We start from the raw sequence: 16103 nt of genomic DNA on the forward strand, positions 1-16103 counted from the left end.
CTAAGTGTTTCCTCACTATCTTTCTGTTTATAGATATCCTGGATTCTTCTATTCCCTTAATAGGACAGTGACCATTCTCTTGTTACCTGTGACACCTGTGCGGTAGATCAGTGTTGCTACTCTTAGTGTGTAACCTCTCTTCCCTCACCAGCTCCTCCTGGTGGAGGTTTCACTACAATTTTGACATTGATGGCAGCGACACATGTCACAAAGATCAGACAGAGTTATCAAGAGGCTGGAAAAGTAAGCGATAAACAGCTGGAGGGTCAGTGTTCATCCAAGTCACATAACTGCTTGAATAGAGCATGTGAGAAAGGCAGAGTCTCTCAGAAGCAAAGATGGTCAGAGGTCACCGATCTGGGAACAGCCGCATCTAAACGTTGTGGAATAATTTCAGAAACTTAAAATTGGAATGGAAAAATGTCCGACGTTCATCTCCTGATCTGTTCTAAAATCTGGAGATAAGAGATTTCCAAACCATTGCATTCTTGTTCCCTTTCCATTTTACTGCCGGTTATACAGACTACTCATGGTTTCTAGGGGTAGTAGCATATTTTGGGCAGGATAATAATAGTACCCCTTGTTGTCTACAGGGTTAATATTGATATCCCTTATATCCTGACAGTATTACCGCCCCTTTCTGTAATATGATAATACAATATCTGTTTCTGGAAGGTAAGTAATACTACCCATGGTTTCTGGAATGATGACTAGTGATGAGTGAACGCATGCTCGGGTGCTGTCCGAGTGTCTTCAGCATGCTCGAGAACTATATTTGAGTCCCCGCAGCTGCATGTCTCACGGCTGTTAGACTGTCGCAGCACGTGTAGGGATTGCTTGTTTGTCAGGCAGTCCCCACATGACAGCTGCAAGACATGCAGATGGCGTTTTATAACCCCTTATTGACCGGGTCAAATTTTTAAAATCTGACCAGTGTCCCTTTATGTGTTAATAACTCTAGAGCGCTTCAACAAAATCCCAGTGATTCTGAGATTGTTTTTTCGCGGCACATTATAATTTATAATAATGGTAAATTTAGGTCGATATGTTTTTGTGTTTATTTACAAAAAAAATTATCAGAAATTTGAGAAAAATAAGAGCAAAGTACTGCCGGTAAAGTTCGGAGAGGTCCGGCGCCTGCGCACTGCAGTACTCTGCTCTGCCCTCAACATGACAGATAAGTGCGCCTGCGCAGGAGCGCAATGTCCGGAGTGAGGAAGCAAGCAGGAGGGCGGCAACGCAAGAAGATGGGAGGCGCCGGACCCGGGCCTGCGACACCCCTCGGACCGGACCGCCCCCGGGTGAGTATAATAAATCTTATTTTTCTTAGCTTGCAGGTCAGATCGGGGCTTATCTACAGCATCATAGAAAGCTGCATATCAGCCCTGAAAGGCAGCGGCCGCATCTTATAGCGGCCAAAACAGGCGACAGGTTCCCTTTAATAAATAACATTTCCCACATGTCGGCTTTACATCCGCGCCATTTGTAAAATGTTATTTTATTTTGTTAGGGTTTTAGGAGGTTTAAAGCTGGAGCAGCAATTTTTCATTTTTTTTCAAGGAAATTTACAAAATTATTTTTATTTAGGGCGCTATCAAGTTTTGAAGTGGCTTTTAGGGGTCCTATATATTGGGAAACCCCCAAAAGTGATACCATTGTAAAAACAGCACCCCCTGACATATTAAAAACTGCTGTGAGCAAGTGTGTTAACCCTTCAGGTGATTTTCAGGAATTAATGCAAAGTGACATGACAGGAATGAAAAATTGTATTTTTACCACCTAAGTCGCTAACTTCTGAACATGTTACTATAGCCGGCAGACTCTAAGGCCGCTAGTTGGCCCTGAATTGCTCTAACAACCATCAGGACCACACAATCATGATCTCAGGGTGCCAATGGGGATGAATAGGAAGCCCCCCACACTCTGTTAACCATTTATATGATGTAGTCACTATTGATAGCAGCATCTACGGGGTTAAACAGATATGGACGGTGCCAACGCTGATGTGGCCGATGCAGCAAGTTGTCAGCTATAGTGGACAGCCGGCAGCTGCTGGATTATCACCTGTATGTGGAGGCTAGGCTCTTACATCTCAGGTCAGTAAAAAGACGTATTGGCGGTCATTAGGGCGTTAAGGTTAAAAAAATCCCTTTATTGATACAAAATATATAGAAACAATCACATAAAACAAAATAAGACTAAGGGGATGTTTCCAAGGGGAGGAATCGGCAGCGCTTTGTACGCAGCACATGTCCGCCCCGTCCAAAGCGCCGCCGGCTTTTGAACACCGTTGATTCCGCATGTGTTCATTGAACCGTGCGGAATCACCGCTTCCAACACATTGTATGGATGACTTTATAAATAGACATGCTGCGGTCTGGAAAGACACACCTCATGTCCCGTTACGCAGGGAAACCGGAGGCATCCCTACAAGCATAGTTGAAATGGGATTTCATGAAATGCCCTCCACTATGCTGTAACATCTGGCCACTGCGGACGTACGTAGCGTCCAACCTGCAGCATTTACTGACCGTGGAGACATACCCTAACAGAAAGGTAACAAGGGGGAACAGACAGGTAACGGGGGATAGAGGGTGAAAGATGGCAAGCCAGTGAAAGGATTCAAATGCCATGGGTGGATAGAGAGGAAGTCCACCAAATATTATTTTAATATGGTAAAAAAAAATGTGTTACCATAAAGTTTGTAACTCCTTCACATCCAGAAATATCAAAAAATATTTAAGGCATAAAAAGAATCGCCAAACCTTACCCATTCCACTGGACAATTCCCCAAAAACAGACGAAAAACCCCATTTTCGCTTCCCCTTTAGAAAGCCATGGAGTAAAGAAGCGAAACGCGCGTTGGGGATTTTTGCCTGTTTTTGGGGTGGATTGTCCAGTGGAATGGGTAAGGTTTGACAATTCTTTTTATGCCGTAGTTAAATATTTTTTGATGTTTCTTGATGTGAGGGAGTTAAAAACTTTATGGTAAAACATGTTTTTTTACCATATTAAAATAATATTTGGTGGTCTTCCTCCCTATCCACTCATAGAGGATATGAATCCTTTCCCTGGCTTACCATCTCTTTCCCCCGTTACCTGTCTGTCCTATTTTGATATATGTGATTGTGACTTTTTGTATATATATTTTGTATCAATAAAGGACTTTTTAGCCTTAAACTCCATTTTTTTTTCTCCTTCTGTCATTTCATCTAGGAGTGGCTCCTTTTTGGCATATTTTTGCCCATTATTTTATGGTTTATTATGGCTTGGTACTGTAATGTGCCTGGTGCTTGTGATTCTAATATTTTTTGAGCACGCAGAAGACTCTCGGTTAGCACACGAGCATGCTCGGATATCGCCTTATCCCAGCACGTTCGCTCTTCGCTAATGGGAATACAATATCCCTGGAGTCTAAAGAGTTATTAACAATATCCCTAATGTTTTGAGCATTACTTACGCTACACATTTTTTCCTAAAATAATTATATTTCCAGGTCACCACCGGAGGACGTCCTTCTTATCCACAGTGGGACAGGAAACCACGAGAGTTTAAAAGGACCATCCCCTTACCGCCCTTCAGTGTTTTTCCTGTCCCACTGCGGATAGTAACGGCGAGAGTACAGGATCCGACCATTCCGGGCTGGAGGTGAGGATCGGGGGGCCCAACCTTTCCCTTCCCACCTCAAGACTTCTGCAGCTGACACCCGCCCAGAAGGTCCCTCAGCATACCCCAGTGCAGCGCTGCTCTTGGGGAGTGGGGTCGCTTCCTCCTGTCGGGGGCTCTCGACCCCAGGCGACGCCCCAGATGTTCCTGAGCCTGGGCCGCCTCTGTGGATACCTCCGCTCCAGCAGGCAGGTCCCGGGGAGATGTCACCGCCACAGGACATCCCTGCACGCCGGGCGCTGCAGCTTCCGGCCGCGGCGCGTCACTTCCGGGTCGCACCCAGCAGCAGGAGGCGGGGCGGTGTCTCCTCCATAGCAACCAGAGCAGGAGTATTTCCGGGACATGTCAGATGGCGCGGCGTTTCCAGCTGTGGTGACCACAGGTAACGCGTTCAGCAGGTGGTAGAGCAGCCCCGGAGCAGTCCTCCCTACGCAGCAGTATGGAGGAAGCAGTTGATGGGGCCAGAGAGCCAGGGTCATGTAAGTTCCTAGGAATTGTCACTTCAGAGTCCCAAAGAGGTCAATCCCACAGGACACATATGGTTATGTATTCCAGGGGGGAACCTCCACCTCAGCAGAAAAAAAGGATTCCAAGAGGGCGGGGAAGTATAAGAAGTGCCCTATTTGCACAAAGAAAGAGGCTAAAGGACACTTAGCAGAAACCCCTCTGTGACACATGCACCAAGCGGATCGTGGGGGAGGAGCAGGCTACACTTATGTCTAACATGAGATCTATTAGGAGGTGCAAGCTTCGGTGTCAGGCCTTGTGTTCCCCCAAGCCACGCAGTCGAATCCCCAGGGATCCAGGAAGAGACCAAGGAAATCTGACACCTCGTCGAAGGAGATCCTGTCCGAATCAGAACTGGAGGAGGAAGAAACAAATAGAGATCCTCCAGAGAAAGGGAAAAGATATCTATTTTCGTCCGGGGACACGAACGAGCTCTTGGGAGCAGTAAGATCCTCAGTACAGGATGAAATGTTTGGGGGGCTGCGTTCGCACACCTCAATGGTCTTCCCAGTGAACTCCCATATACGAGTGATGATCTTAGAGGAATGGGAAGAGGCAGAGAAAAGACTGACTATTCCCAGAGACTTTAGACTTTGCCTACCATTTGACCCAGAGAAGGTCAAGGTCTGGGAAGAGATCCCCAAAATAGACATCCCGGTAGCGAAGGGAGAGTTCAGCAGCAGTCATACGTGCCAACATAGCGGCAACGTCAGTAGCACACTCCATGCATTTATGGGTAGATGATCTAGAGGAGCATCTTACAGTCAAGACTCTGAGAGAATCTATCTTGAGATCCCTTCCCTTACTAAAATTGGCAACCGGTTTTCTGGCAGATGCCTCTGCAGAGTCAGTCAGATTTGCTGCCAGAAGTCAGTCCCTGTCCAATGCAGCAAGAAGAGCCATCTGGCTAAAAAGCTGGTCAGGAGACATGCAATCAAAGAACAAGCTTTGCTCAATTCTTTTCTCGGGGGGGGGTGAAGGTCTTCAGGTCCGTCCTCGATGATATTTTAGAGGAAGCCTCAGAAAAAAAGAAAGGGTTTCCTGAGGAAAAACGCAAAAAATATCAGCCCTTTCGTAGGCCCCGTTTTAATCAAAAGACGGACTACAAGGGGAAAGGGAAATCGTGAAGATGGAGCTATCCCAAAGGGGGAGAGAGCAGGGGTAGAAATAGAGATACCATTTTCTCAGGATCGAGATTCTGAAGGAGATGACGCCACCGGGGTAGGGGGGCGACTAGTCGGGTTCCTGGAAAGCTGGCAAGAGATTTCCAGAAGTCCTTGGGTCCTACAGGTCATCTCTCAGGGGTACAGAATAGAGTTCGACTCCTACCTCCAGAGAGATTTCTCGTAACCAGCCCTCATCTGGTTTCAACCTCCCCTATGTGGTCAGATATTCAGGACCTCTTGCAAATAGCAGCAGTTGTTCCAGTACCCGCTTGAGAAGAAGGGAGAGGACATTACTCGAGTCTCTTCTCGATAAATAAAACCATCTGGGGAATCCAGAACTATAATAAATCTGCGACCCCTGAACAGATGGTTAAAATACCAGAGGTTCAAGATGGAATCGATAAGATCCACGATTCCCCTCTTAGGGAAGGGAGTGGTAATGTGCACTCTAGACCTAAAGAGTGCATATTACCACGTGCCAATCTATTCAGACCACCAAAAATACCTCAGATTTGCAGTGGAAAAGGATGGCAGTGTCTACCACTATCAATATCGCTGCCTCCCCTTTGGCCTGGCATCAGCCCCCAGAGTCTTCACAAAGATAATAGTAGAAATGGTTGCCTATCTAAGAAATTGGAACATCACGGTGGAACCTTACCTAAATGATTTCTTAGTTGTGGCAAACTCGGTAGGTCAGGTCAGAATCGACTGTCAGTCTTTGATCTCCACACTGCAGAGGCTAGGTTGGATCATAAACTGGGCAAAGTCAGACCTAGTACCCAAGCCAAAAATAAAATTTTTGGGAGTCATGTTAGACTCAAGGGCAAGAATGTCGTACCTACCGGAGGAGAAGCAGACCAGCATGAAAGAAAGGATTTGTCAATTCGCAAGGAGCTGGGTCTCAATCAGAGAAGCGATGGAGATCTTGGGGCTAATGGCTTCCTGCATTCCCTGTGTCAACTAAAGCAAGTATTATTTTCGAGAACTACAACAGGTGGTCCTAGCATCCTGGGACAGGAAGCAGAGCTCGCTAGACAGAAAGATACGGCTATCCCCTCGGGTCAAAAAATCCCTGTATTGGTGGACCATTCCGAGGAATCTCCAGGCCTGTGTCTCATGGGTTCAGTTTCCAGAAGTCGTAGTCACCACAGACGCAAGTCATCAGGGATGGGGTGGACACATCCAAGGAAGATACTACCAGGGACGGTGGAGTCCGGGGGACAGCACGGAATCCTCCAACTTCAGAGAACTTCACTCGGTTTGGCAAGTTCTATCTTCCACCCAGTCCTTAGTAAGGAACAAACACATGAAGGTGTTGTCAGACAATACAACGACGGTAGCCTTCCTCCGTCATCAGGGCGGTCCAAGACACCAGCACTGCAACGTCTAGCAGGATGGATCTTCAGGTGGGCTGATCTCAGCGGTACACCTGGAGGGTACCAGAAACGAAGTTGCAGACTTCCTAAGCAGGAAGAGAGTGACCGCAACAGACTGGAAATTGAACAACGAGGTGTTCAAAGGACTATGCCAACGCTGGGGAAGACCGGATGTAGACATATTCGTGGTCAAACAAAATGCAAAGGTCAAGACCTTCTACTCTCTGAACCCTCTGGGAGGCCCAGCTGGGATCGACGCCCTGTCACAGTCATGGAGCAGAGGTCTGTTATACGCATTCCCGCCTCTGCACTGATTCCAAGGACTCTCAGGAAGATATGCGAGGACGGCCATGGTCATAATAGTGGTGCCCTTCTGGCCGAAAAGAAGTTGGTTCCCTTTGCTAAAGAAAATGTCAGAAGAGGAACCCATTCTCCTACCAAAAAGAGGAGACCTTCTCCATCAAGGTCCGGTTTTGCACCAAAACCCAGAAGCCCTCCAGTTATCAGCCTGGATGGATCCTGAGCGTCAAGTCCTAAGATCTAGAGGTCTGTCAGATGAAGTTATCTCTACCCTCCAAGCGAGTAGAAAACCGGTGACTTCCGCAATTTATAACAAAATCTGGAAGAAATTCTGCAGCTACTGAGAAGAGGCGACAGTTGATACTGACCACCCTGACATCCCCAGGATCCTTGATTTTTTACAGGCAAGGTTCAGGAAAGGTCTCAAGCCCAGTACTCTCACTCGTACAGGTCGCAGCCCTAAGCGTATTCTATGACTCTTCCCTATCGTCACACCCTTGGATAGCTCGATTCTCCAGGGCTGTTCAGAGGTTGAGACCTTTAATAAGGAAAACTGTCCCTCTTTGGGACCTTATCTTAGTCTTGAAAGCATTATGTAGACACCCATATGAGCTAGAGGCAGATATGGAGATTGGTAATCTCTCTCTCAAGACAGCGTTCCTAGTGGCCATCACATCAGCAAAGAGGCTAGGAGAGCTTCAGACCCTGTCTATTCAAAATCCTTATCTGCAGGTGTTTGACGATCGACTAGTCTTGAGGCTTTACCCGGCTTTTCTCCCCAAGGTCATCTCGGATTCAAATATGAATCAGGAGGTGGTGCTCCTTTCATTTTGTCAGCTTCTTAAGAACCCAAAGGAAAGTGCCTACCATAACTTGGATGTCAGGGAAACAGTACTCAGGTACCTGGACACAACCAGGCTCTGGAGACAGTATAATAATCTTTTTGTTCAGTACAGTGGTCCGAAAAAGGGGAAAAAAGCATCAAAGTCCACAATCGCAAGGTGGATCAAATCCACAATTAGCTTAGCCTACAGGATGCAGGGAAAGAGTCCCCCAGGGAGCTTTAGAGCCCACTCAGCTAGGGCCATGGCCGCTTTATGGGCAGAAAAGGGGGGAGCTTCAGCGGAGCAGATCTGCAGGGCCGCATCGTGGTCCAGCCTCAGTACCTTCTCTAGGCATTACAAGCTAGATGTGGTGTCAACACAGTTAGCGTTTGGCAGAAAGGTACTTCATGCAGTAGTCCAATTTCCTTTGGTACTACTCCAGCGTGCTGTCAGGTGGTGACCTGGAAAACGGTAATTAGACCTGCCGGTAATTGTGTTTCCAGGAATCCATCCTGACAGCACTGTTAGTTCCCTCCCTATGGCAATCGCTCCATACTAATGTGATGAATTCTTGTTTAAATAAAATTCTCTTTTGCATCCATCCAGATCTGTTACTTTGGAAAACCTCTGAAGGGTGGTAAGGGGAGGGTCTTTTTAAACTCTCGTGGTTTCCTGTCCCCCTGTGGATAAGAAGGACGTCCTCCGGCGTGCTGTCAGGATGGATTCCTGGAAACACAATTACCGGTAGGTCTAATTACCGTTTTTTGGTATCGAGGGAGTTACTTTTCGTATTTTTTCTGTGTAGTGGGTATGTAAAAAAAAATATAAACCTGCCTGATACAAGGATAATAATTATTTCCCCTGGAGTTGGGGGCTGCAGGTTATAGATTAATTAGGAGCTGAGCAGATAGTCATTTGGTTTTGTAGGATAAGATTCAGTATGTATTCAGTAAATCCTTCTTCCGTCTGGACCTTAGCTGGCCACACTAGAGGTTTTTGGCTATCAATTTTATGCCAATCGGCACCTTTTTGTGTCCTGACGGAACGAGCTGTCAGTAATAATTTCCTACCGACTGCAGTCGTTCAACAGTTTGCATACACAAAACAGCATCAATGGTGACTCCAACCAGGACACATATCATGGCAGGGAACGATCAGTGATTTGCCGGTTTAACATGGCACTGCATATTGTTGTCCACGATGACAATCTTCACAGGCAGCCATTGATAAGTTGTTCAGAAAATCTCTACTGTGTGATCAGCCTTATGAGTAGCAAAGCTGGGGGTAATCTCAAGAGCTGTTACCGGCAATGGTGTCCTAGAAGGATTATAATGTGCGGAAGTGCGATGTATGAAATATTTGTGCATTTGTGCAATTCCTGGAATGAGAGAATCTTGATGTTATGGACAGTGGCTCCTGCAGAGTAAAGGAGACTTGTCCAGGTCATTGGGAATTGGTTGGATTAAGGGGTTTTTCAGTCTGGGGGATTTAGGGCATTTATCGAGAAAATATGACAGGCATCAATGATTACAAAGAAGCCCCATCGCCCGCTGTCAGGCATGAAGTTGTAGCCGCTGTTGTGGAACTCATTCCGTTCTGTCGGAGCTCAGAGAATTCTCGCATTCTCTGCAAATATATCTGACGTTTGTAGCATATCTTATCACTACATCATAAAGGTCCAAGATGGGAACATCCCTTTTAGAAAAAATTTGGAAAGATAAAATTAGTTGAATTCAGGACTTGGAGTTGTAGGGTCGGAGATGTAAAAGATGAAGGCGGCTATGTCTAGGATTACAGAAACATGGGAATTGAGAAATATGTTTTCATTATATTTCAGCCAGAATTCCTAATCCTACATCACACCGGATCTAGTGAGATTATAGGACTGCGTGTAAGAACGAGTGGAATGAATGGAATGAACTGGAATTAGGAAATATTTCAAGGACCAATGCAGAAGATGACAGCTTCTCAGCCATATAGGATTTGTAGAACTTTGTAGAAATGTTTTGGGATTACGGGATGGTCCAGTGACGTTGTGAAGAGTTGATTTACATGGAATTATTACCTTTGATAATGTGATAACTTTTCTGTGTTTTAGAGCCCATAGATTGCGTCCATTCAGAGGCGGCCTGCAGCTTCTCTCCTCAGTGCCGGGATGCAGCTGAGGACTCCAGTAAAGACTCCTCAGAAGAACCATCCGTCATCTCCCCAGACAGTCAGCATCAGCCCAACGATGTGATTGGAGAACGAGAGACCGTTGCGGAGTTAAATCCTGAGCCGCGTGACCACCACCAGTTGTCCGCTATAAGCAGCACACTGCACAACCTGACCTCTCACCAGCGGGAGTCCAACCTCCTCATGCAGGAGCAGAATGCCATCTTGTCTCAGATTGCGTACTCTCTGAACCTTCTACAGATTCAACAGACGGACGGACTGGCCACCCTGGGCAATATTATACAACGGGGCATTGAGGTCATGCATCCTGCCTCATGTACGCCGCCCAGTGATCGGAACACAGAGCACCCCAGCGCCCACACAGGTCTGCGGCGGCAGGTGATGACCATAAGTCATGCTGATCAGCCTGTCCCCCCAAAACGAAAAATTACCTAGTCTACTCCTTTCTTAACCCAGACTCATCAGTGTCGCTTTCATGTTTTTTTTTGGGTTCTGGTGATTATTTTTTAGAAATGTCTCTGAATTTAGAAAAAAATTCATTATTATTGTTATAAATAAACTAAAAAAAAGACAAATGAGAAGTTTTATTTCTTGTGTGTAACGAATGATGGAGAGAAAGTGATGTGCGAGCTGAAGAGTCTCCTGAATGTCCCCTCGAATGCCATGACATGGTTCACAATATATTGGGGTACTCGTGCCAAATGTGTAGGGTGGGGATAGACAAGCAAATGTACCCTGCTTGAGTTACAGGTATAGCTGTCCATGTCGTGACAGCTGATTGGTGACAATTTTGTGCAACTGATGGCACCTGCCAAAATGTGCCAGACGGAGATCGTCTAATGGGCAGCCTATCTCCAAGTCTAACATTTGGTCAGTTGGGATTGTGACCACGCAGGCCTCATTTCTAGGGACCCCAGCTTCTTCAACCCTATGAAAACCAAGTGTCAAGGGTTCACTAACCTCACCCAGGGCACTGCTCGTTTGTGATCCTTTGTGCTTGACTTGTCTTCTTCAATGCATTAATATGAATATGTAGATGGTACAACGAGCTCTGGACCCTATAGCAGAGACCACAGAACTGATTTCAGGTCAGGCCAAAGGTTTCTAAATGTTGGATAGCTGGCCAACCTGGGAAATATATTCTTTCTCAATGTCAGCCCTCGCCCTCCACACCATCCCACACACGTTTGATGATCGAGCTGGCAGGTTAAACACCCAGTTTATATGTCTTCTTTAGCCTACATGCCCAAGTGGCGCTGTACTCGGGTTCTCCTGCCTGGTCCACTGTGTTCCATGATCCTGAAGTCACAACCAGCAACTCACATTTGTATTCACTACGACTTTTTACTGATTACACAGAAATGTGTTGTAAAAGGAGCGCTAAAATATCCCTAATGAGGTGTAATGCTTCATAGGCTTGAGTGTGAATCTTCATGGGTTGGAGTTTGGTTCTTTAATGGGGTGGAGACTGTTTTTTCATGAGGTTACATTTAGGGTTGAGCTAGGTTCTTCATGTTTTTTTTTTATTCTTGGCTTTGGTTTGGTTGGGCATGATGTGAAATTTAGTCATTAGAGGTAGAATTTGGTTAATCATAGGGTTGGAGTTTGTTTCTTCTTTGGGTGGAGTTTGGTTCTTCATAGGATGGAGGTGGAATTTTGTTTCTGCATGAGTGGAGATTATTTTTATGGGGGAGTTTGGCTCTTCATTGTATGGGGTCATATGTGGCCATTATTGTGAGTCATATCCTTGTGGTTAAGGCAGGTGGGTTAAACCAATGGTTTGCATGGAATATACAGATCGGAAATCACCCCAGATTAGTCTGTTGCAGAGATTATCCCTATTAAACTGTTGTCCAGCTGACACTGTAGTAGTATAATGGTCTTCACACCCAGGAATGTGATTCCGATGTGCTGATGTTGGACATTCACTCAGCCCAGGTCTTCACCCGATGTGACCAATAAAAAGATTGTGGGCCGAGGTTCCCTTCACTTACTTTAATAAGATCATCTGAGTGTGGAAATTGGTAACGAAAAGAAAACTGCAGCCTCGTTATGCCTGTTAACCCCCATACTGTGGGGACTTGGCCCTCATGGGTTCTTCATTGCACTGAAATAATTGTCATCCATACGATCATTGTGAACTAAGAAAGTAGTGGAAGGAGACGGCAGCCATTTAAAGAGTCATAAGCTCAAAGTTCAGAACCTTACGTGGGAACAGTTATCAGTTCCCTAAAAGTGAACTGAAATGATCTGTAACGACTAGAGAGATTCTTTGAAGCATATTTTGGTAAAACTAGGACTGCTTGACAATAATCAAACTTTATTCAGTTTCTGACGCTTCCCAATACATATTTTGCCCCAGTTGACTTATCCTGCAGGTAATTCACCTTCTGCTCTTCTCTCTTGCTCCTTAGACAACAATTCATCCTCCAGGATACAAGAGATGACAGAAATTTGGATAAATCAGACTTCTGGAGACATGGAAACTGCTGAACGTTCCAACCAAGGTGAATGGACAGACCCAATACCTTCCAAACCTGCCAACAAAAAAATTATGATGCCACGATTCCTAGGTTTGCCCAAACCATGCCCTACAAAGCCCATACGTGTCCCAATCTTTTGTGGTAAGATGGTGCTTAATTCAGATCATAGGTACCCAAAACATGTCCAGGTCCACAGTCAGTTCAACAATATTCATACTCAGGTGTGACGAAACCAAGCCAAGGTTTGGCCTGGTGGCCAATGTCTGCCTAAAGCATGTGCAAGTCAGCTAATACAGTTTGTGTTGAAAAAAATGAACCAGTATTTCTAATTACACCCAAACCATTCCAGATTATTAAATTATGTCCAGGTTTGCTCATACATGCCAAATCATACAACTGATTTGCTCCTTCGATGCCTTCGGGTCCTGAATGGGCTGAGTGCTTTCTCCATAACACTGTGGCGTCTTTCATTTACAGAGAACAAGCGAGACATGGCAGCGGAGGATGGTCCAGCCAACACACACTGCTTCTTCAACGACTCGTTCTATAAGTGCAGCAGTTGGCACAATCACATTGGCATCCTATCTCCTCTACCCCAGCATAGAAGAGACCGACCTTACCAGTGCAGCGAATGTCCTAAATCTTTCTCAGACCTATCCCGTTTCTTAAGACACCAGATCGGTCACACGGGGGGAAGACCATACCATTGTCGACATTGTGTGAAGACGTTTAGACAACCCTACGAACTCATGGTTCACCAGAGAGTTCACACAGGAGAGAAGCCGTATCAGTGCACTGTGTGCGGCAAAAAGTTCATCAAGAACTCTATCCTGAAGGTTCATCAGCGAATTCACACGGGAGAACGACCCTACAAGTGCACCCAATGCTCTAAGAGTTTCGTCCAGTCACATCATCTAAAGACTCACCAACGGACCCATCTAGGAAGCAGGCTGCAGAACTTCTAGCTGAACATCAAGACTAGGGGTCTTTTCTGGGGTGGGTGGAATCTTGAATCAGAACATTGATTGGAGATAAGATTTCATAATTTCACCAAAGTAGGATGAAAGGAGTAAAAAGCCAATGATTGCGGCGATGAGGAGCAATCGAAGGGACAACACCTGATAGGAGACAGAATGAGACTTGACTACAGATAGCCTACCCCACAACCTCAGCACTACATTTATGAGATAGATTAGACACAAGAAATAGAAATTCATCCTTCGAGCCATATTTATTTCAAGTCTGATCCTAAATTTTTCGTACAAATATCGATACAAATTCCCACTCAGAAAGCCATGCCGATCCTTAATGATATCTGAGACTGGAAGCCTCATTAATGGCCAACAAGTTCGGATTCCCACTGGTGGACATCTTGACGTACATTTGACTTCAAGGTGGCATGTGAACGCCTTTGAATAAGCTGACAAAGTGGTCTTACATGACCCTATAAAATTTGGAAAATCGTAATGTTCTAATTTAGAGGATCGTGTCTTGGCATATCAACAAAACCTGCTCAACATGTAAGAATATGGCAGAATAATGGAATGCTGTGGTTTTTGCTTTTTTATGACATTGTAATTAGGGAAGTAGTTGTATCGGAGGCAGATGCAGCAGTCTCATTCAGGCCCTGGTGCTTGAGGGTCCTCGCCACATAAGACATCAATATTGTAAGCGATATGTGGTGGAAGCTAAAAATGTAATACTGGGTCCAGATACTTTTTTTTTTACCCTACGGTGGGCTATAAAAGGGCTCAACGTCAGTGTTCAACTCATAAGTGGATATGTGATAAATATGTGATTGCTAAAAGACCAAATTCAGGGATCTCCACTGATCTTAACAATAGTGTCCCATAGTTCCACCTTTAAATGAAGTGGCAACTGAGCAAAGTCTGTAGTACTGTTGGAAATAGCGGAGTACAGCACCGTCAGCCTCTCTGGACAATAACTGGATCACCAGTACGCATGCTTAACTCAGTGCCCTATTGAAACATGGGGCTTAGACCTTCATTTTTGTGAACTTTGAGGGTCCCAGTGGTCAGACCCCTTATCTCTTACAAGATAGAGAATACGTGGAGATCCTGCTACAACCTCTTTATGTAGTGATAGTTTTTCTGCATACCACCAAAGTGTCAGTAGTTAGGCGTACGTTACAGATGCCACCATGGTGGGGCTCATTTCATGTGAACTGCATCACGGATACAAGAGCGCAATGAGTTTGGCGAGGTCTTAATGCTTTATTCCATGGAATTGGAAGGATGATCGACACGTGCAGGAAAGGACGTGGAGTCTGGTGGGATATTTCAGTTCCGGAAATCAGGTGGAGGTGTCACAAGGACTCCTGTCTAACAACTACACCTCCAACATTGGCCTCTCAACCAAGAACACTGCTCCAATTTTCACTAAGGTAAGTGTATCTTAAGGTAAGGTATCTTGTCTATTTCATGCAGAGTGGTCAAGATAACACCAGAAATGTGGGTGCCTAACACAAACCTGGCGAAATGTGCCATGAAAGGTGCTCCTATAACATTGTCAGCTCCTGTGCCTCAGCAACGAAAGCCTCAGTACTTGTATAAGTACCACCATAACAGTGAGCACCACAAAGCCTCTACAACAGGGTTCCCCAACTCCAGTCCTCAAGGCCCACCAACAGATCATGTTTTCAGGATTTCCTTAGTATTGCTCAGGTGATAATTGCTTCACCTGTGCAATACTAAGGAAATCTGGACTGGAGTTGGGGAACCCTGCTCTAGAACACTGAAATCCACTGTATTTCTATAAAGTTGCAGAATTTATCTAACAGACTTCAATAACAATGACAATCATGGAGCCTCATAATAGGAACAGCAACTGTATCCCCTATAACCATGACATCCAAAGTGTCAATGACAGTGATAGTCACGGTGATCCAATTAAAAGTGACAATTCTAATGATCATCCCATAAGTACCATCAGTGTTCCCTCAGTCGGTGCTGCTTCTACCATGAGGCGAGATAAGCGTTATCCGGGAGTGAATACTGATCTGTTTATCAAACCCGGTGTTAAACTGACAATCAGTTCAGAGGAGCGGTAGGATGTTGGTTCCCTGCTATCTGAACTCCATTGCAATCTTTCAGGCACAAATACAGTTGCAGATGTGGCATAATACTATTACCATTACTCTGTTGAAGTCACTTGTGCCATAGAGGAAGGGAAGACGACAAGGTAAGGTAAAAAGATACCAGGAACTTTTATTGTAGTCCCTCACACTAACACCCCCTACATGTCAGAGTATGAGTACAGTATCGGGTCTGTGTGAGAGTGGGAACAATATAGAGTTAGAGCAGTGTGAGGGCACAGTATGGATAAAGAAAAGTTGAGAGATAGTACGAAGATAAGGCATCACGTTGATGTGACAAAGTCACTGGCAAAGTACTGGAGGGGAGATATGTTTGACTGAGGCTATTAACTTTAGTGATTTGAAACCAGCGGAAGATTTAAAGAGACCGTGTTCCTTTATCTAACTCCGTGTTGCAACCGAGTGAATCAATCTACCGCAGGTGGTGGAGAATGCGGGCAGTTTCCCCAGGAAGCAACTGTGATGGTTGTGGACAAACCGCATGTCCTGGG

The 16103-nt window shown here is 45.4% G+C and overlaps 1 protein-coding gene across 4 annotated transcripts in view; it reads left to right on the forward strand.

The window, feature by feature from the left end:
- Window positions 1-16103, forward strand: part of LOC141065386 (uncharacterized) — a 109452-nt gene that overhangs the window by 80314 nt on the left and 13035 nt on the right. For 3 of the 4 annotated variants that reach the window (XM_073557852.1, XM_073557851.1, XM_073557854.1), the window contains one exon: window positions 9938-10589. In XM_073557852.1, the coding sequence (XP_073413953.1) occupies window positions 9938-10449 (512 nt within the window). In that variant the 3' untranslated portion in view covers window positions 10450-10589. Of the gene's footprint in view, window positions 1-9937; window positions 10590-12428; window positions 12522-12974; window positions 14902-16103 lie in introns of those variants that run through there. The other variant, XM_073557853.1, reaches the window with a different exon arrangement.

The sequence above is a fragment of the Dendrobates tinctorius genome, unplaced genomic scaffold (assembly GCF_039654945.1).
Source record: "Dendrobates tinctorius isolate UK_male_01 unplaced genomic scaffold, ASM3965494v1 ptg000251l, whole genome shotgun sequence".
NCBI lineage: Eukaryota > Metazoa > Chordata > Amphibia > Anura > Dendrobatidae > Dendrobates > Dendrobates tinctorius.